Source organism: Delphinus delphis, chromosome 13 (genome assembly GCF_949987515.2).
Source record: "Delphinus delphis chromosome 13, mDelDel1.2, whole genome shotgun sequence".
In the NCBI taxonomy this organism is placed as follows: Eukaryota; Metazoa; Chordata; class Mammalia; order Artiodactyla; family Delphinidae; genus Delphinus; species Delphinus delphis.
In genome coordinates this window covers 81,549,550-81,576,327 of record NC_082695.1, presented here as the reverse complement: position 1 = coordinate 81,576,327, position 26,778 = coordinate 81,549,550, and the positions used below count along the sequence as shown (strand labels likewise).

The following is a 26,778-nucleotide window of genomic DNA, read 5'->3' as shown; positions in this document are numbered from 1 at the left end:
TCGAGAACATTTAGTTTTACTTGTCTTGGAAAACAGCTCATGAAACTTGAAAACTGTATGGAAACAGAAGCCCAGGAGAGCATTAGCCAGCCAAGCTTGGCCTGGCACTGTTTGGATTTGTTCAAACAGTCCTCTGAAGTTGGAAGGCTTATGGACAATTGGCTTCTCATAGACTTGACTTAATTTTCCATAGGGGACACCTTACACTTAATCTTCCATTTTATTCAAGATAAATGGAAAAAAAAAAAAAAGAAGATATCTTGCTGAGTTTGTACCAGACTAACAAATAAAATGTAGTTCATATATAGTCATGTAGTGGAAGTTGCTAGGTGACATTTAAAATTGGACTTTGTAGAATATCATTTTCATTAACTTGAAACAAAACGGATGTCATTATTATATATTTTAAACCATGTATTGACCAAAATACTTTCATAGAGTGTGAAAAAAGCTGGATTTTGGAATAACATCAGAAATTATTACAAACATCTACATAAATACTTTAAGTATTAAGTACAGGTATATTCTTACCTGTACTCAGTAATGATTTTAAGAATATATATTCTCTATCTATCAATCATCTGTCTATCATCTGTAAGCAGATACATTTACAGAGACACCCTTTTAATATAAGGAACATGATGAATACATATTAAAGCATTAAATTTCATAAATAAAATTTTTGCTGTCATTTGATTTTGAAATATATAAATATCTAGAGGCTATAATAAGGTTTATGTAATTAATTTCCAATGTCTGCATATAATAAAAACTGGGATGAACTTTAGTGGTAGTTATACAATTTTACCCATTTAAAATGAAAGGTTCTTCTTTTGCCATTTTATGAATTAGCTAATAATTATTGACCTTTTACTAAAGACCAGGTGGCATTCTAACACTCTGAAGTAGATATTATTGATACTTCTTCCTCTTTTAAGAAGAGGTAGCTAAGGCACAGAGGAGGTAAGCGACTTGCAGGAGGTCACACAGCTCTGCTCCTCTTTCCCTAGAGTCTTCCTGCTTACCCACCATGCCATGCTGCTTCCACCTAATGTGTATGCATTCACTGAATACATCCCAGAATGTGAACTATGTTCACATTCTTTGAAAGCATTCTTAATTATCTTTCCATGCAATGCTTACATCAATTTCTTAGATTTTAGTTTGACCACTATTGGCCTAAGTGTTTCCCTATTTTACAGCACTATGCCAAAGAAGAGTCAGTCTGATTCTTTGGGTTGTATGTGTATATGTCATATATGTTTTTATGCTGAGTCATCTTGATTGACTTTTGACATCTGTTTTGTTTTTTTTTTAAGGAAATTATTCTTGTAATTGCCAAGAGCAGATTGTATGACCCTCAATAAATAAGATTATCACAGTTTAAAAGTAAATTTTTTTTTGTAATTTCCTTACTATTGTTCCATTCTAGCAGTACAAATAAAAGAAACAAAATTGTATTTTTTTTGCTGTACGTGGGCCTCTCACTGTTGTGGACTCTCCCATTGCGAAGCACAGGCTCCGGACGCGCAGGCTCAGCAGCCATGGCTCACGGGCCCAGCCGCTCTGCGGCATGTGGGATCTTCCCGGACCGGGGCACGAACCCGTGTCCCCTGCATGGGCAGGCGGATTCTCAACCACTGTGCCACCAGGGAAGCCCTATTTTTTAAACATAGCAGTTGAAATTTTTAATGTTGGGCACTCATTTTCCTTATACATTATCAATTCTAATCAAGTTAATTAAATATTATACGTAAATATTATATATTGATATAATGCTTTTTTTGAAGTGACATCTAGAGTATCCACAACAAATTTTAAGGGAAAAAAACATGATCTAAATAAAATATTTACTATTACACTGTGTCTCAGCAGCACGTATTAGAAAAATTACACATTGCCTTCTCGTCATTTCCATCTCATTTGTGTATTTATTGCAGACAGAAATGTATATTTTCTTTGTTCTTGTGTGTTTGTTTACAGACGAAATTTCCTTTAGTGTTCCGAAACATTAGGAACACAGGCCCACTTTAGTTATCAGCTATAATAACTTGTTCTAATTGAGTGAGCTTGTGTTAGTTTAATCAGTGTCTGTCAATCAGTAAAAGAAAATTTCACAAAAATGCTAATGGCATTTCCCAGCAGGGAACTGGTCATTGTCAGTAATAATAAAGGTCTTGTCTTTTGGTTAATAATTGATAATACTGAGCAATAGAATCAAGACTAGAACTTTGAAGGATGAATTCATTAACGGATATTCCTATATATTGGATATAACATACCACTTGTAATCACAAATCACACGTTTAAACTTCTCCTAGAATTCTGTAAACTTCTATGAATATACCTAGAAGAGAGACTGCGAGAAGTGTTAACATTTTCCTGTGTGTGGCTCACGAGATTATGATGTTTCCAAATTCTTCACCTTTTCAGTATGGGAAAACTAGTTTTGTTTGTTTGTTTGTTTTTTCCCCATAGCTGATAGAGATTCCTGTAAAATGTGGGTATGAAGAATGCTGTCACTCAAAAGGAAGCCAAACTACCTAGGATACATCCCATTCTGGAAGCTTTCTTATTCCTTCAAAAGTTATAAATGAGCACATAGTGCTCATGGTCTTGTTAGATATACTTGAAAGGAACTGAAAGATATAATTTAGCTACAGTTGGGAATAACAGCTTAGTGTCTTCAGAATACTCACAACAAGTATTACAGTATTTTATACACTCTAAGATGCCATCATTAGAAAGCCAACGTGATTTTATGTAGCACTACAAAAGAACAGTGCTGCTAATTAAACTGTAACTCCCATCTGACTAGAGAGATGTTAAACTGTGAAAAAGATGTGCATCTTGGAATTGATGCAGTGGAATAGCATTTCCTCGTTCATGCAACTATTTAGACAAAAAATAATTTCATAGGCTGGTAGCAGTCAATACTCGGGTAAGATTTACGATCAAGTATAAATCTAGAAGGGCAAATACGCTAATTTCGAGTCGCAGTCTAAGCTAGTTGTACATAAAGCCAGCTTTGTTCTCTCTCCCCCTCTCCTTTTCTCTCTACTCTGCCCTCCCCAGAGACAGGGAGGCATTAGACCCACCTCCATGCCTATAGGGCAGTAGGTAGAGTCAAACAATGCTGCTTCCTCACCAGAAATTTCTTTTCATCTTACATTATAAAAGGAAATAAGATCATTTGTTTTTAAATGATTACTGTTCAAAAGGTTTATTGTTTTGGGAACAGTACAAATTTTTTAGTTTGTTAAATGTGCGAGGTTACTTTTGTTTCTTGTATTTCTAGTAACAAGGGCAAGTAAAATGACAAATCTTAAAGAAAACAATTTGTTTTCTAGGGAAGAAGTTCTATGTGAGACTCTGCTATTTGTTTTTCTCCAACCATTAGAGCTTAGGAAAACCAAAGAACTGACAGCTTTGGACAGCAGTGCCTTCAACAAGTCTTGCCAGTGTTGTTTTTTAGGCATTAGAAGTGGGTTTGCTATCTTGCAGGTGTTTCAATAACACTGAAGCTATTTGTCCTTAAATTGTGTCCAGGGCTTTTCTGGTGACCAGGAGGCAAGAATTACTGGAAACAGGTGCATTCCAGACACTATGCTTTTAAAGGACACACTGTAATTCTTGTTATGGGAGACCGTTCCCTTTCAAATCACTTACAATATTACAAAGGTACTAACGACCCCCTCCCCCACTTCCTTTACTTATTTTTGATAAGATATCAGGAAAAATCTGTGTTTTAAAAATTACATTTATGTCGTGGACCTGTGCCCTGTGGACATTTCATAATACTTGTAAAGCTTAAAAACATAAAAAGCAAATTAAAAAAGAAGTTTCTTTTGTATTATTTGTGTTTGTTTTTGTGTGTGTGTTTGTGTTGTGTGTGTATGTGTGTAGAGATCCACGGAAATCCAAAATTAAATTATTTCAGCTCTTGTTGAAGATGAAATCAGCCTCCACTCACCCTCAGGGGGCTAAGCCATGCTGGCACATTTGCAATGTGCTTTCTGCTGAATGGCTGTTCACCAAGACAACGAAAACTTTCCTCGATAATGTTGCATGCAAGGCAGAGCACCTGTAATGCTTTTGGCAACAGAATTCGAAGAACTTGGAGGGTTCTAAGAACATGAGCTTTATGAAATGGAAACAAATTCTAGACATGCCATTTGTTTAACTATCTAGTTTTAATAATTTCCTCAAATATTTGAATCTTAGTAATCTCAGACAGAGTTCCAGTTTAAAATTTATTATCGTGGCTTAATTCTCCCATGTACCCCCTTACAAAATTCTCTTTTAAAATAAGGCTAGTTTTGAGTTAGTAAGTAAAGAAAATATAGGACTATTTAAGATCACTCTCTGTTACTATCATGATCATTTTCCCTTTCTTATCTGGACTTAAGAGTGAGAAGCTGAAGCTTTACATCTGAATGGAAAAAGGAAGAGTGTCGTCTTGTACTGAAGAAATCATTCTCCATGGAGCTTTGACTCAGGACCTTCCAATAAGTTGATTATCCAAGAAATCAATCAGGCTCTACTGTCATGACAACATAAACAAGACCAACTGGTGTTTTTAGTATAGTTGAATCAAAATTTTGTAATGGCATTTCTTAACCATCTGATTTAATTAGTTACATTAATAAAGCATGGAAAACTTGAGATTTCAAGGAGTAAAAGGAAAAAGATAAGCTTACTCAAAATTACAAAATTTTGATCCCACAAAATTCTGGGCCACTTGAGAGAAGGAACATTGTTGTCCTTTTCTTGTTTTCCCTACCACCCCGCAGCGTTTTGAGCACGGAGTAATAAATGTATTATTTACAAACCTGTGAATGGAGTTAATAAATGGCCAACTTATCCTTTAAAACTTCTTACTGGAGTCAGTTAATATTCATTCATTCTTTCATTATCTTTCTCAGTGAAGGAAATGCAAGTACACACCTCTAACAGCCTTACCGATATAGCGATTCTTTTTATCCAGTTCTCCACAGTGCAAGTGAACTGTTTTATGCACAATGCTTTTCTAGGTATCAGATTCTTCAAACAAGAATAGAAACATTGCCTAACTCAGATTATAGAGATATATCAAAATATGTTTATTCATGTGTTCCCTAGGAAGGATGGTGATAAATGGGGCAAAACAAAGTTTTACATGCATATAATGCTGAAAGATATATTGAATTCTTTCTCTTATAGTTAAGAAACGGTTGTTGAGACATTATTTCTCATTCAAGTTTATCTATAAAGCCAGTAACACTCTGAAATCATCTCTCTTTTAAAGGATGAAAGTAAATACTTCAGTTGCCTGAACGACGATGTTTGGGGGAATTCACGGCTTGTATAGCTTCTTGGTAATCTTGTAAAATCTTTTTAATAACATTAAAAATGTATAAACATTTTCTATCTGATCAATATTTATCTTCCACGGCTTGGTTTTAAAACTGGAAAGCCAATGAGCAGTGTTATCTTCTTATTTTGCAGTGAATACATAATAAACAAAATGCAACATTTTTATATCTTAGGTAGGTTTTCCGGTACTTTTCCAACTCGCAAGTTACACTATTGCCTATTTTATGGCACAAACCTTTGTTTTATTTTGTATAAATCAATTAAGAGTTAGATAGAGGGTATTTAAATTCTATTCCATACTTTTTGGAATTTCTTTTTTAAAAAGAGATTTGTGCATGTAGAGGAGGTCTCTTAAAAGAAAAAGAAAAGCTATCTGGGAGACCTGGAAATCTTTGCTTACAGCCCTAGAATTTGGGGAATTGGGGCAGTTCTCAAGTTGTGGTAGCATGCCCTTGGAAAAGCATCATTAGTTCAACTTATTCTACAGAACGTACTACCTATGGAGTAATTTAATTAGTATCAATATTATCCTTCAGAGAAAAGCATAGCTTTGCAATCACTGTTGAAATTAAACCAAAGACTCCATTTACATGTATGCACCAAGCTGATGGAGTCTCTGATTTTGTGATTTTCAGAAACATTTGGTTTCTTTGTTAAGCCATACTGAGCCTGCTATTTAAACACCTGCGCCCTTTCCCTTCCATCTCCGAGCACCCAGATCCACGGTGTACCCAAATCCTGGCTTTCCACTGCCTGAGATCTTAGTAGGTGGACCTACCATCTCTAACTCCTTCACAGCAATTGCTTCACTCCACTCCCTGGACTTGCTTCTTAGTGGCACAGGATAAGATAAACATACAACCACATCAAAAGCAAATGTAAATTGAATTTTGTTTTGCAAATGTTTTGGCACAAGATTGTTAGACACACTTGTAAAGGATTGGAAGACATTACGTAGCTATAGTTGGGAATAAAAATTTAGTGTCTTCACAAACATTGCAAGTCTTATCATTATTCAACATCACCATCATAATAATGAAACTTTCATAGTACTTTCTGAGTGCCAGGTCTGTTCTTAGCACTTTATATATGTTAATGCACAGATACCTCATTGCAGCCAAATAAGTAGAACTCTTGTATCCCCATTTTACAGATAGAGGAAAATGAGACATTTAGAAGTTAAATAACTTGTTCAAGATTATACAGACAGTGCGTGGTAGAACGGGGATGGGAACCCAGTACACTGAGTGCTCTCCTTACGGCAGACAATCACAGTTGCGTGAAAGAGCTCTTGAAATTCCCTTTATGAAATACAATTTAAATGACTCACTTATGAGCATTTTGCCCGTTCAGAACAACTAGAAGTAAAGAACTACCGCTGTTGACTAACAGCAAGTGACATCACAGTTGTTCATTTTGGCTGAAAATTAACATCAGCAGATTGTAAATATGGGCTGATAATGAATGTTCAAGATTCTGAAATAATTTGAAGTTTGGTAGTTACATTTTTTTCACCCGATTTAAGCCACTAGAAAAATGTCATATTAATTAGATAATTGTTACAATAATTTAAATTTAACCCAAATCTTTCTAGAAGACGAAATCATACCAACCTCCTACTGATGCTTCATCAATTAATAATAATCCTATTAACGTTCAAGTTACTCTTTCACCCCCACTGAAGGCCAGATGTAAGCCTGATTTGCACTTGCTGCCCTTAAGTATTAGGAGGGCTTTTTAAACCATACCCTAGATAGAGAAAAATGTGTATGTAGTATTGACAAAATCTGAAATGTATTAAAAATAATGTAAAATCATTTGCTAGACTATTTTTTCTTCTTACATTTAAAAGATAATTTTATACTTCAAAATATTATGTATTTGAGAATTTTAAAAGTCAAAACTAAAATAATACTAGATAGAAAGCCCCATAGTCTTAAAATGGAATAGAATTATGAAAGTTTTTCTGGGTAGTGACCCACCTATTTCCCAAAGCTCCACTTGTCCTCTCATAGATGGAATCTAATGCATCCCTATAAATTCTGAAGAAAGAGAATATTGACCTATTAAAATTACAGCCGATAATAATTCCATTGTTTGCTTTTCAAAGAAGTTAGTAGTAAAGCTTATAATTTTTTTTAGCTACTTGTAAAATTTGCTATTTCAGATTCTTTATTAAATTATTTCTTAGCTTGACCCTGAAACTATAGCATAGTTCCATGACAGGATAACAGATAGCTGGTAAACAGTATAAGCTCCTTTTGCAAACATTTTAGTATCGACTCTGAAACACGGACAGAAAGAGCTGGAAGTTTCAGAGAATCTAGGATAAATACAAAGACAAAAAGAAAAGTGTAATCCTTTCTGGTAGAAACCTATTTTCCTCATTATTTTGGGTCCACATTTGCATCTCTGATTGTCCAACTACATGTGGAGAGATGCAGAGAGCACTGCTTCTTGTTTCACTCTCTGTGCACTCCACTCCTCTCTGGGTAACTGTGGTAACAGGTCATAGGTACATACACGAAGTGCATGGCTAGCAGCCACAAATAGCTTCTTCTGTCATATGCTGAAGAGGATATTAGAAAGATGAGGTTCAGTAACTGGGACAAGCTCTCGGGGCTGGGATGGGGTTGGACGCTGGGGCGCTGTCATGAAAGGACCCACATACACACGATGTGCATCAGACCTCAGTGACATTCATTTCCAAGCTGTTAGGTTACCAAGGAAGGAGCCTTACCCGGGCCTTCTGCTCCATTTCTAGCATTAATCTTTCATGTTGCTCAGCTATGGCCAGTGTCGCAGAATGGACCTTCTGATAGATCATTTCTCCTTCCCTTGTTTGAAAAGTGAATAGTCCTTCTCCTGTGTCACACATTCTGTGAGGATAGAGATAGGGAAAGAGATGGGTCTTCATGTGTTCAAGTGCGTAACAGTTCTCCATGTAAAAGATGCCCTCACCCTGTCATCCCCTCCACCTTGATTTTCATAGGAGCGAGTGAAGCAGATTCATCCTTGACCAAACCAACCAAGGAACCAACCAACCAACGCATCTTTAAAACGTGCATGAGAATGAAACTAAGGGTAAAAATCCATGCACATTTGGATGTTTAAAGATGAAGTGTTCACAACAGTGTGAAGAAACAGACAAAAGTGCTGTCAGTTATTACAGTGCATGTCTTACCAATATTTAAAGAATCAAAGCAAATAGTTGTTTTCTTTAACAGCCTTCACTCTGATATCATAGCATTGTCTCCTATGACTCGATAGCTCTTGAAACGTTAAGAACTTAAGAAAAAATCTGCAATTTTATACTCATGTAGTAGGAACCAAGGAGAAGATTTTTTTAGTTTAAGGATTTGCATACATAGTTTGAAGCTTTTACTTAAACTGAGGAATCCTTACGTAAATCTCAGTATAGCCTAAGAAATAACATGGCAGAGAGGAGACTCCGTTTGGATGTGAGAGTATTTGTCTGAACTTGGCCCTGCCACTTACCAGCAGTGTGACCTGAAGCAAGCTAACTTGCCTGTACCCCCTTCGCACAATCTCTAACAGGAAAAATAACAGTACCCAGCTCATCAGATCCTTACGACAGTGGAGAGACTTGATACAATATTTATAGTGTTCCTTAGCAGATATTAAGTGCTCAAAAATGTTAGTTATCATTCTTTTCATCATAGAGAAAGTATGGCACTAATCTCAATATCCACCATAGAGAAGTGCTTGGCTTCAATATAATATTTTTATCTGATGGACTATTATACAACTGTTACTATGTCATTTCTGAGAGCATATAACATGAAAACATTTTTTTGGCCATGCCACAGGGCTTGCAGGATCTCAGTTCCCTGACCAGAGACTGAACCTGGACCACGGCAGTGAAAGCCTGGAATTCTCACCACTAGGCCACCAGGGAACTCCCTAAATTTCCTATAATGTAAATTCAAGAGGAAAAGAAAATCAGAATACAAATTCCTTTTCAATTATTTAACTATAATTACCTTTTAAAACATAGTCTTTTTTATTGGATTAAAGCCACGGACAATTTTTTATTGGACTAAAGCCACTGACAATTTCTCAGGCAACAGGATTATGGTTAAGTTTTATTAATAAAGACATTCTAAAATAAAACATATTTTAAATTAATATTTTAAACCAGCTTTTAAAAATAATTGGAGGCCTTCAGAAAGACCCGCTGAATATCAACATGATGTTCCCAATCGGAAACTGGACCTTAACTGGACTGCTGTGTTGTTGTTTTCAGGCTACAACACCAAAAGATTTGCACAAAGGCCAAGCTCATGAGGCCAACCTCTGTCTTCCAGCACCAAAAGGATTTTAGATTCTACCTTATGATTCTCCAAGGAGTTTTAGTAGAAAAAGAAGTGTCTCAAGAGGCTTCAGAAATTATAGAGGCTGTGACTGCCATCCCTCAGGGCTCCATAGAGCCAGCACTTAACTTCTGTGAAAGAGATCTTAATAAAATGCACAAAGCGTGAAATGGAAAGTCTGAGAGAAAAATGAAGAGTTTTCACAAAGTGAAACAAATGAGCTTTCTTTGTTGATTCAGAGGGGTAAAAAACTCCAACAGCGGGAGCAGGCAAATCATTGATGAGTGGTGAGCCCATCTTGTTTTAGGTTAAGTTTTGTTCATTGTTATCGGAAAAACACTCCTTATGAGCCTTCGGAAATGAGATAACGAAGACACAAATTGTTATTGCATACTCAGTCACTGAGTTGCAAAGGTCTAACACTTAGCACTTCCTGGGACTTAACTCTGCCCAGTGAAGGAGTCTGAAAGCTTACAGAAGGGTTTTATTTCCAGCCTCTGAAATAAAAACTACTGTAAACTTCGTCCATCGATCAAGAAACCAGGAATTAGAACATGCCAGCATAAAAAGCAAAGAACTTTTAGGTAGAAGGGGCTCTTTTTTAAACAATAGGTACCTAAAGCCAAGCTGAAATCAAACTTCTTCAGTGTAACTGGCTCAGATTTATGACTTCTGTCAGCAGTGTTGGAAGAAACAGTTTAGGTTCTTCCCAGTTATTGTTTAAAACATGTTCTCTCAGGAGTGGTAAGGAACAGATATCGAGATTTTTCTTATACGTCTAAAGAGTTTTGTGGTAGCGAGCCAGTACTAGAGAGGACAATGGGAGGAGGCATGAAATCATTCTGACAGCTATTGCCCCGCCCCTCGATCTGGTCCCCAGACCAGCAGCACCTGCACCTCTGGGAGCTGTCCAGAGTGCTGAAGCAGAATCTGCGTTTGACAATATGATTTGTACGCACATTGTAATTTGAGAAGTACTGGGCTATAGAACTCTTTCCACAGGTCACCATTTCATTCAAGGGAGTGGGAGATGATGCTTGGGACCCATAGGAGGACAAATTAGAAGCCATATTTGTGCAGCTTAAGACTTTGACATAACAAACTGAAGGTTAGAAAGGAAGAAATGTGACGAAAAGGACAAAAACACCTCTAGAAGAATCCTTTCCTTCATTTGGAGAGAGCTAAGATAGAGGTGCTAGTTACATTTGAATATCCTAACCCCTCACCACTAACATGCACATTCCTCAACTGCATTGACTTGAAGAATAAGTGAAAATATGGACAATGTATGTTTGTCCTGACTCCAAACTAGAATTTTATCGAAATGTATAGACAATTACAAATGATATCTCTCTTCATACTTAACATGGTATTTGCACAAAATTAATACTTCTTCTTATCTAAAATAAAATATTAAAGAGTAGAATCTCTAAGGTCCCTTTCAGCTTTAAGGAATAACCTGGGGCTTCATAAAAATTCTAAGAAGTAGGACTGACACATTTATTTCCAGGTTTTTTTTTTCTTTTCTGACATTGTGATATAAGGGACATTATAATAGCATAGACTATAATAGTACAGTCAAAAGACTAAGGGTACAAATTTCAACAATCATGTTATGGCCTGTCATATTCATTTATCACATACTTATCTAGTACTATAAAGCCAGGCTCTGTCTTGGGCCTGGGGATAAAAAGGAGGGAACAATATACATGGCTCATTGCCTCTGAGGCTTTTTAAATGGTGGGGAAGATAAGCATTGTTCAGAAAATGACTCACTCACTGTGGTAAATGCTAGCAGGAAGAAGTACAGGGCCAAGAGGAAGGCCATGGAAAGTTACTTCACCTATTTACTCCTCATGTACAAAATGGGGGTGACAAGACCTTGTCACAAGATTGTTTTTATTTTTCTTTTAATCAAATGAAGTAAAGTATGTGACAGTGGGCAGGAAAGGATTAATTCAGCAGGCCTGTGTTGCTCAAACTCTGCACATCTCGAAGAAAAGTCTGTTTGGGGGATGGTCCCTTGGAGGGTTTCTGGAATGCAACCCTGGAGCCTTTGTTATATTCAGTCTGATAAGAGTGTCTCTTGTGCCTGAGGCCTTGAGCCATGCTGTATCGGTCTGACCAGGTAAGTTTATCCTAACAAGGTGGTTCACCATGAATGCCTATTTTGCTCTGGTGGTGGCTAGGGTCTGAGTGACTGAGGTTGTTCCTGGACCCTGAGGACACTGCATGCCCACCTAGCTGACCCTCAACCAAAACCTCAGACACCAAGGCTCGTGGGGGGCTTCCTGGGTTCACAACACCCTACGCTTACTGTCATGTATCATTGCTGTCCCCGTGTGACTGCACGGGAGGGTGTCTGGAGGCTCGTGCCTGGTCCTTCCTTGTCTGCATCCTTGCGTCTTTTCTCTTCGCTGATTGTAACATGTACCTTTCACTCTAGTAAACCGAAACTGTGTGCATAATAGTTTTTTTCTGAACCTTGCGAGTCTTTCTAGGGAATCATTGAGCCTGAGGATGGTCCTGGAGACTCTGCCACCCAAGACAGCCAGCAGGTGGTAGGTTGTTAATATATTTTGATGTAATAAGAATATTAAAAATCCTAGTCTTTTCCTTAAATGGCTCCTTTTCAAATTCCATTCCTCTAGGGATTTAAGAGGGCATGCTCTCTTTCTTTATCCCACCTCACCATTCCCTTCCAGAATCCCTTGAAATAACAGTACTGCCAGTCTCGTCTCTACTGTGTTCTAACAAGTAAGAAATAACTAGAGTTCCCTGTGAATGTCTGTATTCAGAGGAAACTAAACTCCATGGAGGCACTCCATTATGTATGGGTCTCAAAGTTCCCTTCAAGCGGAGAAATAATCCTAAAAGATGGTGCCACGGAGGCAACGTCACTTGAGGAAAAGCCCCTACCATGTAATCGCTAGACCACTGCCCCCCTTTTCTTGTCCGTACGTCTCAAACTTAGCGCTTTAGGAAGGACTGGCATCAGAATTCCAGCCTTTCTTCCAAATGGCAAGCAAAAGAAATTTACCAAGTGAGAAGTTAAGGAAACAGTTTAAGAAATGAAAATGGATACTTTAAAATAATTCTCTGGGGGTCTTTAGACATAATTTCGCTGCAGATGAATTTGTAAACCTCTGGCAATTTTGTCCGTCTTCACAGCGTATAATTTCACCCCTGCAGTGAGTTTTGCAGTTTTGTATGTATATTTAGTGACCAAATATTTATCCTCCACGCACATAGAAATTTTCAACTCTCAGCAATGGTGTAAAGCAGGAGCACTTTCCTGAAAGCCAGTGGTGTTTCTATTCATTATTTACAATTTAATGTTTAATTACAGAAAGTAATGAAATTCTTAAAAGCACAGCTCTTCTGTAGAGCAGTGAAACCCAATTAACAATTCTTTCCTGATAACAGTTTAATCTTTATTGTCATTTAACAATGCTAGCATTTTACTTTTTTTTAGCAGCTTTAAAAAGGTTGAAGTTTCTGTCTAAAGCTCTAGTGAGTCAGACGTTGATCCGTAGTAAAAAATTACAAGCAAAATGGACAAACAGACGAAAGCAACAGTAAAGCAAGTCCAGAAACAGACTCAGTTCATATGGGAGTTCAATATGTGGTGAAAGTGTTGTCTCAAATCTGTGAGGGAAAGCTGGACTAGTCAATAAACCGTGTTTGGACAACAGCCATCTGGAAAAATATTTGGATCCATGTTTCTACCTCCCCTGATATAAACTCCAGAGAAAGCAAAAACAAAACCAAAAAAGTACCAGAAGAAAGTAGGAAAGAATTCCTATATAAACTCAGAAAATGGAGGGGGTTTCAAGCTACGATCCAAGGCAAAATGTGACAAAAGATTGATAAATCTGCCTGTGAACAATGAACAAAATAAGTAAGAAATCATAAGATAGCAAATGGCAAATTCAAAACTAGGAAAAATATTTGAAACTCACAACACTGATAACTTCTGATACCTGTAAGTTAGGTATAATATCAGTACTTTTTTTCATTGGGTTGTTTGATCATTAAATGGATTAATATATGTAAATATTAAAACAGTGTCTGTAACTTATTAATATGAAATAGTACTTCTGTTATTATTACTACTACCCAAATAGTTAGATACCTAAAACATATTGCTAAGCTAGTAAAAAACAAGGAGAATATAATGTATATAGTGTGCTAACAGTTTTGTAAAAAAGTATGTGGGGAAGAATTTATATACATCTTTGCTTATATGTACATTAAACTCCGGAGGAATGCACAAGAAACTAGTAACCGTGTTATTTGTTGGGGGGGAAGTGAACGTGACAGGTGGTCTATGAGTATGGGAGGGACACTTCTTGCTGATTCTTCTTTATGTAAACCATCAAATTAAATAAAGGAATGCTATGGATTTATTAATTGGATTTAATTAACTAAATTAAACCACATTAAAATTTAAAGTAAAGGTCTGAGGACTCTCACAGGGTTTTTGTGAAGATGTAGTGTTTATGATGTGCCCAGCTCTGTCTCTGTCCCTTAGCAAATAACAGGCTGCCCTTGGTATTCGCGAGGGACTGGCTCCAGGGCTCGATAGCAGAATCCCAGGACGCTCAAGCCCTTCGTATAAAGTGATGTAGTACACTTGGCCCTCAGTATCAGCGGTTCTGCGTCTGCAGGTCAACGCTCAGTTGGTTAAATCTGCAGATGTGGAACCCACGGATACTGAGTGCCGACTGTACACTTTTACTGTTAAACTTATACAACACTGTACTGATGATTTAAGGGCCTCCCTTCCAGTTTAAACACACACACACACACACACACACACACACAGAGTATATATATTTATATACACATTTAATCTCTTTCCAGTGTAGCACAGGCATCTGATCTGATTTTCAAGGGACCAGGATTATGGAGAGTTCTGGTTTGTAAAGCGTTGAAACAATACCCACAGCAATGAGGAGAATGACAACAGCTGGCTTTCGGGGAGCACCTACTAGTGCCAGGCATGGTGATAAATGCCGTGTGTGCATTACCTCACTGAGCTTCACAACACCCTACAAAGCTCTCACTGCTTCCGTTTTACAGAAAACACCATGCTAAGGAGGCTAACAGATTTGCCCAAGGTCATTAAAATTGATGTGGTCGAGCTGTGATCTGAACGTAGCCGTGTGATTTTGGAGCGTAAGCTCATCATCACTAAGCCCAGCTGCATTCATTCAAGATAAGAAGCAGAAAAGCACGCATAATTCTTTCATTATGAACATTTCTGTAATAGGGAAACAGAGCTAGGACAGGGCTCGGGATAAAATATTTTGAAAGCTCTCTCCTTCTTTGCTGCTGTTCCTTTTCTGTCAAATCAGGTTCCCAAGACACGTACCTCAATGGCATATGTGCACCCTTAAAATGCACATGAAGGTAAATCAATCAAAATTGTTGAATTGGACTCAAACATGCCCTGGACTCCTAACTTCAAGTCAAGTCCTTCATAAGGAGGAAGATTTAGCAGGACATCTGCCATCCTCTCTGCCTCCTGACTGGACTATGTTCCTAAACACTTAATGCATATGGTGCCTGTTCTTGCTTATCTCACTGTTGGAACCTTAGGGCTACAATGCTGTCCCTCAAACAAGTTGAGAGACTCGATCCTACAAGGAGATCTTGATTTTAGTCCAGGCTCTCTGAAAATTAGCTTGAAATGCCATTTTGATCCTTTATAAAATTGAGTTTCAATGAAAGAATTGATATAAATGATCTCTAATGTACAAATTTCTTCCAAAATTCTACAATTCCTCCACCTGTGTACTCAGTGATGAGTACAAATTATAATCACATTAATTAAAATATCTCCATCTTTACACATATTTTCCAAATTTTCATATTGTTCTATTTTATTTACTTTTTCTTACTGCCAAATGTTCTCTTTTGGTTTTTCACCTCAATGAAAAAGCCAGTTGAGTCTCCCTGAAGCAGTCTGAAGTTCTGGTTTTACTAAATCCTTGAGAAAATATACATATAAGATGTTCTTCTCCTTACCTTCCTTCCTGCCTCAAAAATTGAGAATTGAAAAATCCACCAGGTGAAGATGTAAATAAACCATAGGACTTTAGTTGCTATTTAATTACCTCAAAGCATGATCATAAATTATTAACATTATCATTCTCATTATACTCTTACATTGTGTTTATGAAGGTTTAGTGGGAAAAAAAGCATTTTAAAAGGGTTTCAGCTAATTTTATATGTATCCAGTGGCTTTATTGTAAAAATATTGCATACTCCTTGAGGATTAGGAGTTTTAACATCTGTAACCCCCAAGTGTCAACCACAAAAAGCACCCGACGCACTCCAAAAATGTTTGTTGACCGAAATGACTTGAAAATTAGCATTATGATGGCTTCCTGACAGGTAATGAAATTGTAGTTCTGGATAGCAAAAAAAAAAAAAAGCAAAATAAAATATCAAAGAAAGAAATTTTCTTTGAAGAATGACCCCATAGTGTTAACATTTTCTTCTGAAAGGAGTAGACCAAACAATCCAAAGGAAAACAGAGCTGATACGTTCTTATGTTCCCAGCTGATACACGCTTGGTCTGTCTTAATATTGTTTGAGGGAGGCTGTGTGTATATCATATGAAACAACCCAAACCTATTTTTGTAGGAAGAGCTAAAGACAAAACAAGTCAAGCAAAAGTTTAAATTCTGTCATTTAGAAATTATATTCCCTTTTTAAAGTGAAGTTGCCAAGTTACGACTGGAAGATTTTTTAAATTATCAAGCAAGTTACTAATATTTAGACACTGAATTGCAAAAGAAGAGTTTTCCTTCTCTTACCATTTTGAGGGGAGCCTAAAAATGAAATAATTATATTCTCTTAGAGCAAAAGAGCATGTAATCAGGGTTTAAAATTACATTTTGTTCCCTTTTTGCTCTAAATATAGTTAATTAAGGTAATTTTAAAATTATTTGAAAGACACTTTTGTTGTCTCAAGTGACTACAGAGGAAAGTGTTTAAATTATAGCCAAAATAGAAAAAAATTAAGACTATACTTGATTTTATGATGGTTATATTGCCTTTTCTTCTTCGCTTATATTTATTGTCATTGATTTTTTTGGACATCAGCCAATAATGCGTCAGGCCCTGTATTAGCTTCTAGACTATATTTAAAAGATCATATTTAAAAAATAATTAAATAATAAACATTAACTCATGAATTGCGTTTGTTCTCATTATCTGTCTATCTATCTACCCATCTTTCTATGTGTTTACTTTTTCATTTAAACACTCAGTAAATGAGTAGATGGCTATATGAAATACCTAACATAATTACACATTTTGAAGAATTGAACTGGTTATCCTTATTGTGTTAAAATTTTCTCTAGAGGTTTTAGGTTGACAGATCACTGATAGAGTATAACTTTTACTCTTTTACTGCCATTATCAAAACAAACCACCCGGTAAAATGGTACAAAACATATCATTCTAAGGTAGAATATTACATCCTTTGTAATACCAATCAGGGAGAATACTGATTGGTATTACAAAGGATGTGGGCATATGTGTCTACCACAGCTTTTTCATTTGTTTAGAAACAGAAATTAAAATTAATGCCATAGTAAAAAATGAATATACTTAAATTTAAAAAATTAAAGAATTTCAAATGCAATTACTTAGTTTTTTTTTTATAATTTCAAATGTCATCATTCCAGGTTAGTAAATTTTAAACCTTAATTTTTAAACTTCACTTAAACTTTAAATTGTTTTCTTTAAAAGTATCTGAATTGAACATATAGTGAACAGACAATTTGAATCACCTTCAAAGCAGAACCCGCCTGCCAATGCAGGGGACACATGTTCGAGCCCTGGTCTGGGAAGATCCCACATGCCACAGAGCAACTAAGCCCATGTGCCACAACTACTGAGCCTGCACTCTAGAGCCCACGAGACACAGCTACTGAGACTGCATGCCACAACTACTGAAGCCTGCGTGCCTGGAACACATGCTCTGCCACAAGAGAAGCCACCACAATGAGAAGCTCGTGTACTACAAAGAAGAGTAGCCCCCACTCGCCGCAACTAGAGAAAGCCTGCGTGCAGCAATGAAGACCCCACGCAGCCATAAATAAATAAATAAATAAATTTAAAGAAAACAAAGAATGAAATTAAAAAAAATCACATTAATTCAAAAAGCTCCTCAAAAATCTAGAGACAAAAGAGATACAAGTCATCATTCCTTAAAGGAGATGACTCCTGGGAATACATTCCTTTTAATGTTTGAACAGGTTTTCAATCTCCACCTCTGATCCATCTTCACTTCCAGTCTACGTCAAAGTCTCTAGATTCCTACACACATCAAGTCATGGGACGATGCAAATGACAAAAAGAAACACTGATATTGAAAGATGTCAAATGGAAGTTGTATAAATGAAAAAACTTATTAGTAATCCTTTTCTTACCCATTTTTGAATGTCAGTATTCCTGTTTTTAAAGTAAGAAGGTTTGGCTAACTGATTGTTAAGATCCCTTTCAAATACAGAAGCAGTTCATAACTAAGCTTACAGATCCATTTAAGTGGTTAGTTAGCTTTAAACTTCATCTATTTATGCTTGTATTTCAAAAGGCAGCCAGTGTCTTTAAAACATGATGTACTGTGTTGTGTTACCTTAGTCGTGCCTTGGGTACTTTCCCTTTTCCTGCTTAACAACTTCTAGGTAAGGGAAAAGAGAATGGAGTTAATCAAAGTCATCTTGCTGTCCAGGAGTTCATGAGACAGGGATGTGCAGAAGATCAGCATGAACATATAGTTCATATTAAGGTTCATTTACACCCATCTCAGATCCATTCAGTCTATCATTTATCGAGCTCTAATGTCACATGGTTGCTCTTGGAAATTCTCACTCAAATTCTCTGGCTTACATCCTGATATCACCTCTACAGTCAACAGCCCACTCTTTAAGGCAAGTACGATGGATAATTTTTTGTTGACTTGGCCAGGCCATAGGTGCTTAGACATTTGGCTGAACATTATTCTGGGTGTGTGTGCGAGGGTGTTTCTGGATGAGATTAACATTTGACTCAGTGGACTGAATAAAGCAGATCGCCTTTCCCAACGTGAGTGCACCGCATCCAATCCACTGGAGGCCTGAACAGCCCAAAAGGTGGGATGTCTCGAATGACATCCACAAGGGAGTTCAAACTTTTTTTTTTTTTTTTTTTTTTTTTGCGGTACGCGGGCCTCTCACTCTTGTGGCCTCTCCTGTTGCGAAGCACAGGTTCTGGACGCGCAGGCTCAGCGGCCATGGCTCGCGGGCCCAGCCGCTCCGCGGCATGTGGGATCTTCCCGGACCGGGGCACGAACCCATGTCCCCTGCATCGGCAGGTGGACCCTCAACCACTGCGCCACCAGGGAAGCCCTATTTTACTTTCCTTAATGGTCAAAGCCCTTGGCTGGTTACTGTAAATACCTATCATGGATCAAGCTCCATGTGCTCATTTGAAACGCTATCTTCGCAATGAACAAAAGATCATTTGCTGCTAAGTAATATCTATATGATTCCAGTTTTCTTATCACATATAAGGATGTTACAGAATCTCAATTATATAACATTCTGTGTTGCTTTGCTGTCTACCGTTCTAAATGCTTGAGCCATAGAGTTATCTTATGTTTATGTAATTCATACTATTTTTTTCCATCTAGGGATTGATGACTGGTTCCAATTCCCAAGGATTGCCTGTCTTGCTATTTTCATTAGGATTTTCCACAGATTAAAGGTGAGAAGGAATTAGCAAGGTACCAAACAAGGGAGGATTGAAAGGCGTATCTCCTGTTTCTTTTCAATTCGTGTTTATGTCAAAGGAAGCAGTCCAGGTTTTGGGATCAGGGTTAAGAGCCCCAGCAGCCCTGGGTTGCGTGGACAGCGGTGGATGGAAGCCACAGGGATAAGATGATGCCCTGGGCAGGCACCCAGGATCCTGGGGAAGCATTGAGGATCCAAACAGCTCTGGCTCAGCTTGGAGGCCTTGGAAAAGTCACCTGACCCCTAAGTCTTCAGCTGCTCGTCTATGAAACCATTTGGCTTACATACCTTATAGGATTGCTACGAGGATCAAAATGGGAAAGCATCATGAAAACTGTCAAGTACTACGCAATGAAGGATATTATTAGTGTGATTATGGGAGCTGGTTTGGCCAGGGCACTCCTGCATCCGGAGAGCTCCAACTTCCTCCTTAGCGACGCCTCCTGGCTGCTTTTGAACATCACCAACCTCTGCTCATCCCCCGATGATGCTGCTGCATTTTCCATGTTTGGAGACGGCACTTCCTGTTCTCAAACTGTGACCTGTAAGGCCTCTGGCAGGCCCAGTCGCGCCCTGGCGTGCACTCAGTCCAACTAGCAATTGTCCCTGTGGGAGAATCTGCCTGTGAAAAACGGCTTCCTCTGGTAAAGTGGCAGCTTTCCATGGGGGAAATCGGCCTTCTGCTTTCACCAACACAGACAATGTTGGAGAAGGGAAGGAAAAACACTTTGTTATTTCATTAGCTCATGTAAAGGTCATTTGTCAACCTGTTTCTCCTGCAGTGGAAAGTTTTGATTATATAGCTCTAGTAATGTTGCCTTTTTTGGAAATTCATTTTTGTTCTCAAGGGCTGTGTTGTCTTCCCCCTACACCGAGTTTCATTATATTTAGTGCAGTGTGTAAATGATGTAGTTAGAATTGCAGGCAAAATGACCCATTACTATACCTATTGTCAGCTTCCTGCATATTTAATAGAAATGCAGTGTGTAAAAACATGTATAGGTCATCGCGACTGGCATGAACGGAAAGGCTTAGTTTCTATTGTAGATTTGGTGACTATGTATTTTTCTCTGGGGTTCCATTTAAAATACGGCAATTTACCTTGGCATGAAGAGTAAGAAAACAATTTCTTTTAGTGAGCATAATTTCTTCAGGGTTTCTAAGTTATTGTGGGGTTCATTTTGAACCAGTTTTACAGGTAAATAGACCAACGATATATATTTCCTCAGGATACTATGTTGTCATTTTAGATTTCAGTGCTAAATATTTGTTATTAATATTTTAATGAACATAAATGTGATTGAATTTAAATCTGGAAATATCAAGTATTTGGCTCTTCATGCAAACACATGGCAAAGGAAATAATAATTTACCATTTAAATCTTCTAGTTGAAAAAAAAGCGTTCTGCATTCAGGCTCTATAGTGACAGATGTCTTCTCTGGATGTGCTAAAAATGACCTATGTGACCTTGAATGTATTGACTGTTCTCTACTTGTACCCTGATACCCATTCTCTATCTTTTTTCTAACGTGTCTGTCTGGCATTGTGCCCTGGGAAGCTGACTTCTACAGGCTCAGGCTTACTTGCCTCCTGGTTTGGCCAGAGGAGGGTGTTGACAGAAGACAGTAGAACTGGAAGGAGACAGAGGTGTTTTTCCACCTGTCCTTCCCGTCTCAACACTGTAGTTTTGACAGTGTTCCTTCTTCCAAGGATCTAAGTTCTTTCTGGGCTCTGGCTTCCTTGCTCCTTCAGGCCTGGGGTAGGGACAAGCTTCTCTGTTACTAGTGTCGGGGTGCTCTACCACCCCGTGTTTGTTCCCTAATTATACCCTCACCTTTTAAAATAATTCCTACCCTGGATTCTTCTCAAACCCTTTGAGTAGGTCACTTCTTTATTGCTGGGTCTAAACTTAATTTATAACAAGTTTCTTCATCTCTCTGAGCCTGTTCTCTCATTTATAAAAGAAGGAAAAGAATATTTATCCAGTACATCTCAGAAGACTGTTATGATGAGCAGGAATAAGGATGGAGATAATAATAGCGATAATAATAATACCCGGCCTGCACTATGTATCTACTGAAAAGCTCACCCTCTACCCATGATACTGTTTCCTGTGGAATGGAAAAACGGCCACAAACTACTTCCCATCCCGGGTTTGTGCCCTTGCCACGTGCCGTTAATACTCTTCGCATCAAAGGTGGCATTTTCATACATCCTCTGATTCTCTGCCAACCTGTGGCTTGCCTTGGCCACTGGTAAAATGAGATGCCATCAGCAGCTGACCAAGGGCTTGTGCTTTGGAACCTTGCCACCGTGTGAACAAGACGAGGAAGCCTGATGGATAACAAGAGACACAGGTCCCCATCATGCTCATCTGGTCACTGATCCCCTAGACTGGTAGGAGACACCTTATTAGGTCGTGCAGTCTCCGGCCAAGCTGCTACCTGACTGCAGGAGAATGTGCAAGCCCAGCCAAGATCAGCGGGCCTGGACCCGTTGAGCAGATTGATGACCTACAGACTCATGGACATCAATGGCTGTTGTTTACCATTAGAGTTAGGTGAGTTGTTACACAGCAACAGACAGCGGATAGAACCATTCTTTGCAAATAAGAAAAATACGACAGTTATTTTAAAATATTATGTTATATAAATGAGTGACTTGTATCATACATTATTATAATCAGTATGTTATGATGGCAGAAAAACAGGTGCTCCAGGAAGGTCTTGGGGTGCTGTGCTTTTTGGAGTCTCTACAGCAGCAGACCAGAGCACCAATGCAGGCGCACTGGAAGTTAAGCAGAGGGAAACTGTTTATCATCTGAGTTTCCAAAGGCATGCTGGCCATGAGTGTCAACAGATGATGTTGCGTATTAGTTAGAATTAGAAATTAAAAAAAATTATATGATAAAAACCAAAAAAGAGAGAATTAGATGGCAGAAAAGAAGTAAGTTTTGTGGACTAGAGTCTTAGGAGAGAGAGAGCACAGGATTCAAACACACCAGAGCCTTGGCTTAGAAGACGTCTCATGCTGGGTCAAAGAGTGTATCTGGATGGAAGCTAATGCCACAGGATCTTGTGTCTGGGACAGGAGGGTTAGCCTCAGCTCAAACAGAATATGACAAGAGAGGTTATCCAGATACTCTTCTATCCCGAGGCATGACTGCCTGGGGAGGAGGCCCTCAACTGTGTGCAGTCCTTAAGGATCCTTCAGAAAACTGCAGTAATGACCATGCAGAGAAGTTCAAGAGTTGCATTTTTAAAAAATGGATGCTTGGTACATTCAAAATATTACGCTTATCCAGTCTGTGTCGAGTCTGAGAGAAGTACCAAGGAGAAGGGCATTTTGGGGAGAAGACATGGTACTTGTCTCTGAAGCTGGGTCACCAATGTTCTCCGAGCTTTAGATCAAAGGCTGAGACATGAGGCTGACATTGGTGCTGATGCCTGTACATCAAGGAGGAGTTGCTAGGCTCTTTGAGGGTACTCATTTGAAGATAAGAATAATAACTTACTTGGATCACACCCTCTCATAAATATGGACTGAAAGTTCAAAAGTGTGTGACTATGTCCCTAAAGAACATATTAAGAGTAGCACAGCTTTCAGCAGTGACCCAGACCCAAACCTATGATTTCATTGTATTATGTGGAATTAAATTAAGATCTCCACTGAAAAGAGGTATAAAACAACACCATCTCTTTTTTGAGGGAGATTTTCATTTCCCCCGAGTTACCATAATATTCCAAATCCATAGGTACCCTTGAACTGACCATTTTTATTCAAAAAATTCTCTTATAATTTAAGCCTCTTTGTTTAAAGACAGATCAAACATGTTTTCCAATATATCCATAGCTCTCACTATAGAGAATAAACTTTCAATGATCCTTTGAGTTCATTCTATTTAAAAAGACAACACTGTTTACATTATTTATATTTTTATGTTGTCTTTTGTAACCACAAGAAAAATCATTCTTTGGTGGTTATTTTCTCTATTTTTTTTGTTCTTATCAATAAATATATGAAATACATATTTTAAGTAAATTCATAATAATGCTTCCACTTCATTCAAAAAATTCCCTCCAAGGGAGCCAGCTTAGGAAAGCTTTGTTTTTCCAAAAAATTTTTGGAAGCTTTTTTTTCCCAAAAAATTAGCATTTTTTGGTGGATGACTAGTGTCAAGACAGAGAGATGAAAATGCTTATTGCAATTAGAGAATACACCTGAATGTGCGCTGCACGCAACAGCACAACGCGATGGAAGAAAGTAAATTAAATTTACTTTTTTGTTTTAGACAACCAAAGCATTATATTTCCAAGTTTTATAATTTATATTGTCATAAACATATTTCTGTTGAAAATGTCATCTTTATTTCTGTTTAAAGTTTTGGCCAGATCTATAACTAGCTACCTTGGAACCACTGGTGAGGACTTCATGGAGCCCCTGCCATTTGAAGAGGAGGTAAGTTAGAAAAAATCCCACTCTTCAAGTAAATATTTGACTTAGGCTACAAACATCTTCAAATAATCAAGCAAATATATTTTTTTATGTGCCTACTATGTCCCAGGAATACATATGGTTGTTGGCAAAAAGAAAAGTAGGTGTATGCTCTACAATACTTACTGAAGTGATCTTCTAACAATAACACAGGAAAGAACATTTTAATCTAGACATTTGCATAATATCCTAGGTATGTGAAGACCTCTCCTGATTTATGGCCTGATGAAGGCAAGCTTTGGAATTTATGTGCAGTTTTTATGCTGGTGAACACAAGTAACATTAAAGATGAAAATATAAGAAAGTCAAGATTGAATATCAAATACATTTTGGGGGCAGGCTGTATATGGGGCATTTCTAAGATAAAAATTCCTCCTTTCAGGTTGTATTTACTCTTTTATACAGGAATTCACTTATTCAACCTTTTTTAGACTTTAAAGTATGTTCATTTGATTACAATTGTCACTCTTGATGAACTGCCTTACAGGAAATCTTTTGAAGCTTTGATTTTGATCTCATGAAATAGATTTTTAAGGGAATATAATCATAAAATCATCATGTTAACTATATTTCAAAAACCAGAACCCAACAACTACGAAATTTTGTGAGTATATGAAGAAGTAAATGAATTATTATATCCATGTAAATATCCTGAAATAGAATGCAGAAAATTTTGATTACTAAAATAACGAATTTCTTAAAAATATAATTTTAATTTTCATACTAAGGTTTTAGTTACGAAGAACACATACAGAAAATGAGATAAAATAAAATATAAATGTAGAGCTCGATGATACATCAAAAGCAAACACCAGTAAAACTACCACCTAGTCAAAATTTAAAACATAGTTACCATCTTAGATGTTTGTCCCTCCCAATCTCACACCTTCCACTCTACACTCTGATTTAACCAGATGTTTATGGCAATAGCATTCTGGGTTTTCTTTAGTTTTTCATCTAATTATGCATACACAAACATCGTAGTTTAGTCCTGCTAATTTGCCAGTTTCATTCTTTTGTGTCTGGTTTCTGCTTACTCAAAATGATATTTATTAATCCACCTGGGCATGTAGAGTGTAGGCCATTCATTGTTCTTGAATTATCCTATTGTTGATTATGCTAAATTACTTTTCCATTCTACTGCTAAAGCCTATTCAGGTTATTTCCATGTTGTGGCTCTTACCAAATACATAAATACTAGAATACATGTCTCTTGGTGGATACATGCAGCATTTCTATTGGGTATATATCTAGAAGTGGTATTGCTTGGTTGTGGAGCATGCGTGTGTTCCTATTTACTAGGTAAATCAGATAAACTAGTGATTATACAAATTTCACTCTACTACAGTAAATAAGAGTTCCAGTTGCTTCACATCCTCACCAACACTTGGTATCGTCAGTCTTTTTTACTTTATTTACTTTATTACATAGAGCAGATATGAGCCCTTTATCAATTATATATGTTGCAAATGATTCTTTTCACACTATGCCTAATTTGCATGCCTTCAATGATCTTTTGATGAACAGCATTAATATTCTTAATTTTAATATGGCCCAATCTACTGATTGTTTTGTTAGTGTTTTAGTTTTATTTAAAAAGTATTTCTCCTTTGAGTTCATGAAGATATTATCCTCTGTTTGATTCTAAAAATTATATTAATTTTCTCTCACATTTTAAATATATATATACTCTATCTGTAATTAATATTATTAATGTTTATATATCTGAGGTTGGATCAAATTACTTTTTATTCCCTATAGTTATCCAGTTGACTCAGCACCATTTATTTAAAAGACTGGCTATTCTCCAATGTTCTCCACTACAACCTTTGCTATAAAACAAAAAATCTATAAAAGAGTTTCTATGCTTCTTTCAATGGGCAAAGATCTATTCCTCTGCTAATGCTACACTGTTTAAAATAGTTTAGCTTTATAATATGTCTAAAAATCTGGTAGGGTTGCCTTCTCAGATTGTTCTTCAAGAATGAATTGGTAAATTCATATAACTTTCCATTTTCATTTCCAAACACCTTTTAGAATGAGCTTTTAAAGTTTCACATTTTTACTCTTTTCATTTATCTTTATTCAATATTGCATTTCTAATCTTCTGTGTGGGAACAGTTTCCTTTGGCGTGAAGTATATCTTTTTGTAAGTCTGTATTTCCTTTGGTGAAGGTCTGCTGTCCAGTTTGGTTTGTATGAAACATTTTAATTTTGCATTTACTCTTGAAGAATATTTTTTCTAAGAATAGAATTTTAAGTGACAGTTATTTCCCTTTAGTACTTTATAGGTTATCATTCCATATTTTTATTTCTGGCTTTCGTAATTTCTGTTGAGCTATTAGCTGTAAATTACATTGTAACCTCAGAAAGTAATCTATTTCTAAGTGCGGTTTTCTTTTTATTTATCTATCTTAGATTTAGACATTCTTAGAAATTCTAGACTCTGTGACATGATGTCTTTTGTTATTTTTGAAAATTCTCAGCCATTGTATCTTCAAATTTTGCACGTGTCCAATTTTCTCTGCTCCCTTCTGCTAGGACTCCAATTAAACATGAAATTCTTTGTTTCTTGTAGTTCTCTTCCAGCCTTTTGTCTCTCTGTGCTTTTTTTCTTTTCTGGATGTTTTCTTCTGCTCTTTTTTTCCTCATCAATTAGTTATTTCTTCAGGTATGTCTAATCTGCAGCTATACACATTCAGTCAGTTCATAGTTTGCCACTGTACGTGCTGTATGGACCTGCAAATTTTCTGACACTGCTTCTATCAAAAGAAGGCATCTTATTCCCATTCTATTGAATTTG

The 26,778-nt window shown here is 37.1% G+C and overlaps 1 protein-coding gene across 1 annotated transcript in view; it reads right to left on the bottom strand.

Annotated features, from left to right (window-relative positions):
* DOK6 (docking protein 6) overlaps positions 1-26,778 on the bottom strand; it is a 243,776-nt gene that overhangs the window by 86,639 nt on the left and 130,359 nt on the right. Inside the window, exon 4 of the mRNA XM_060027789.2 lies at positions 8,096-8,234. Within this exon, the coding sequence (XP_059883772.2) occupies positions 8,096-8,234 (139 nt within the window). The remainder of the gene's footprint in view (positions 1-8,095; positions 8,235-26,778) is intronic.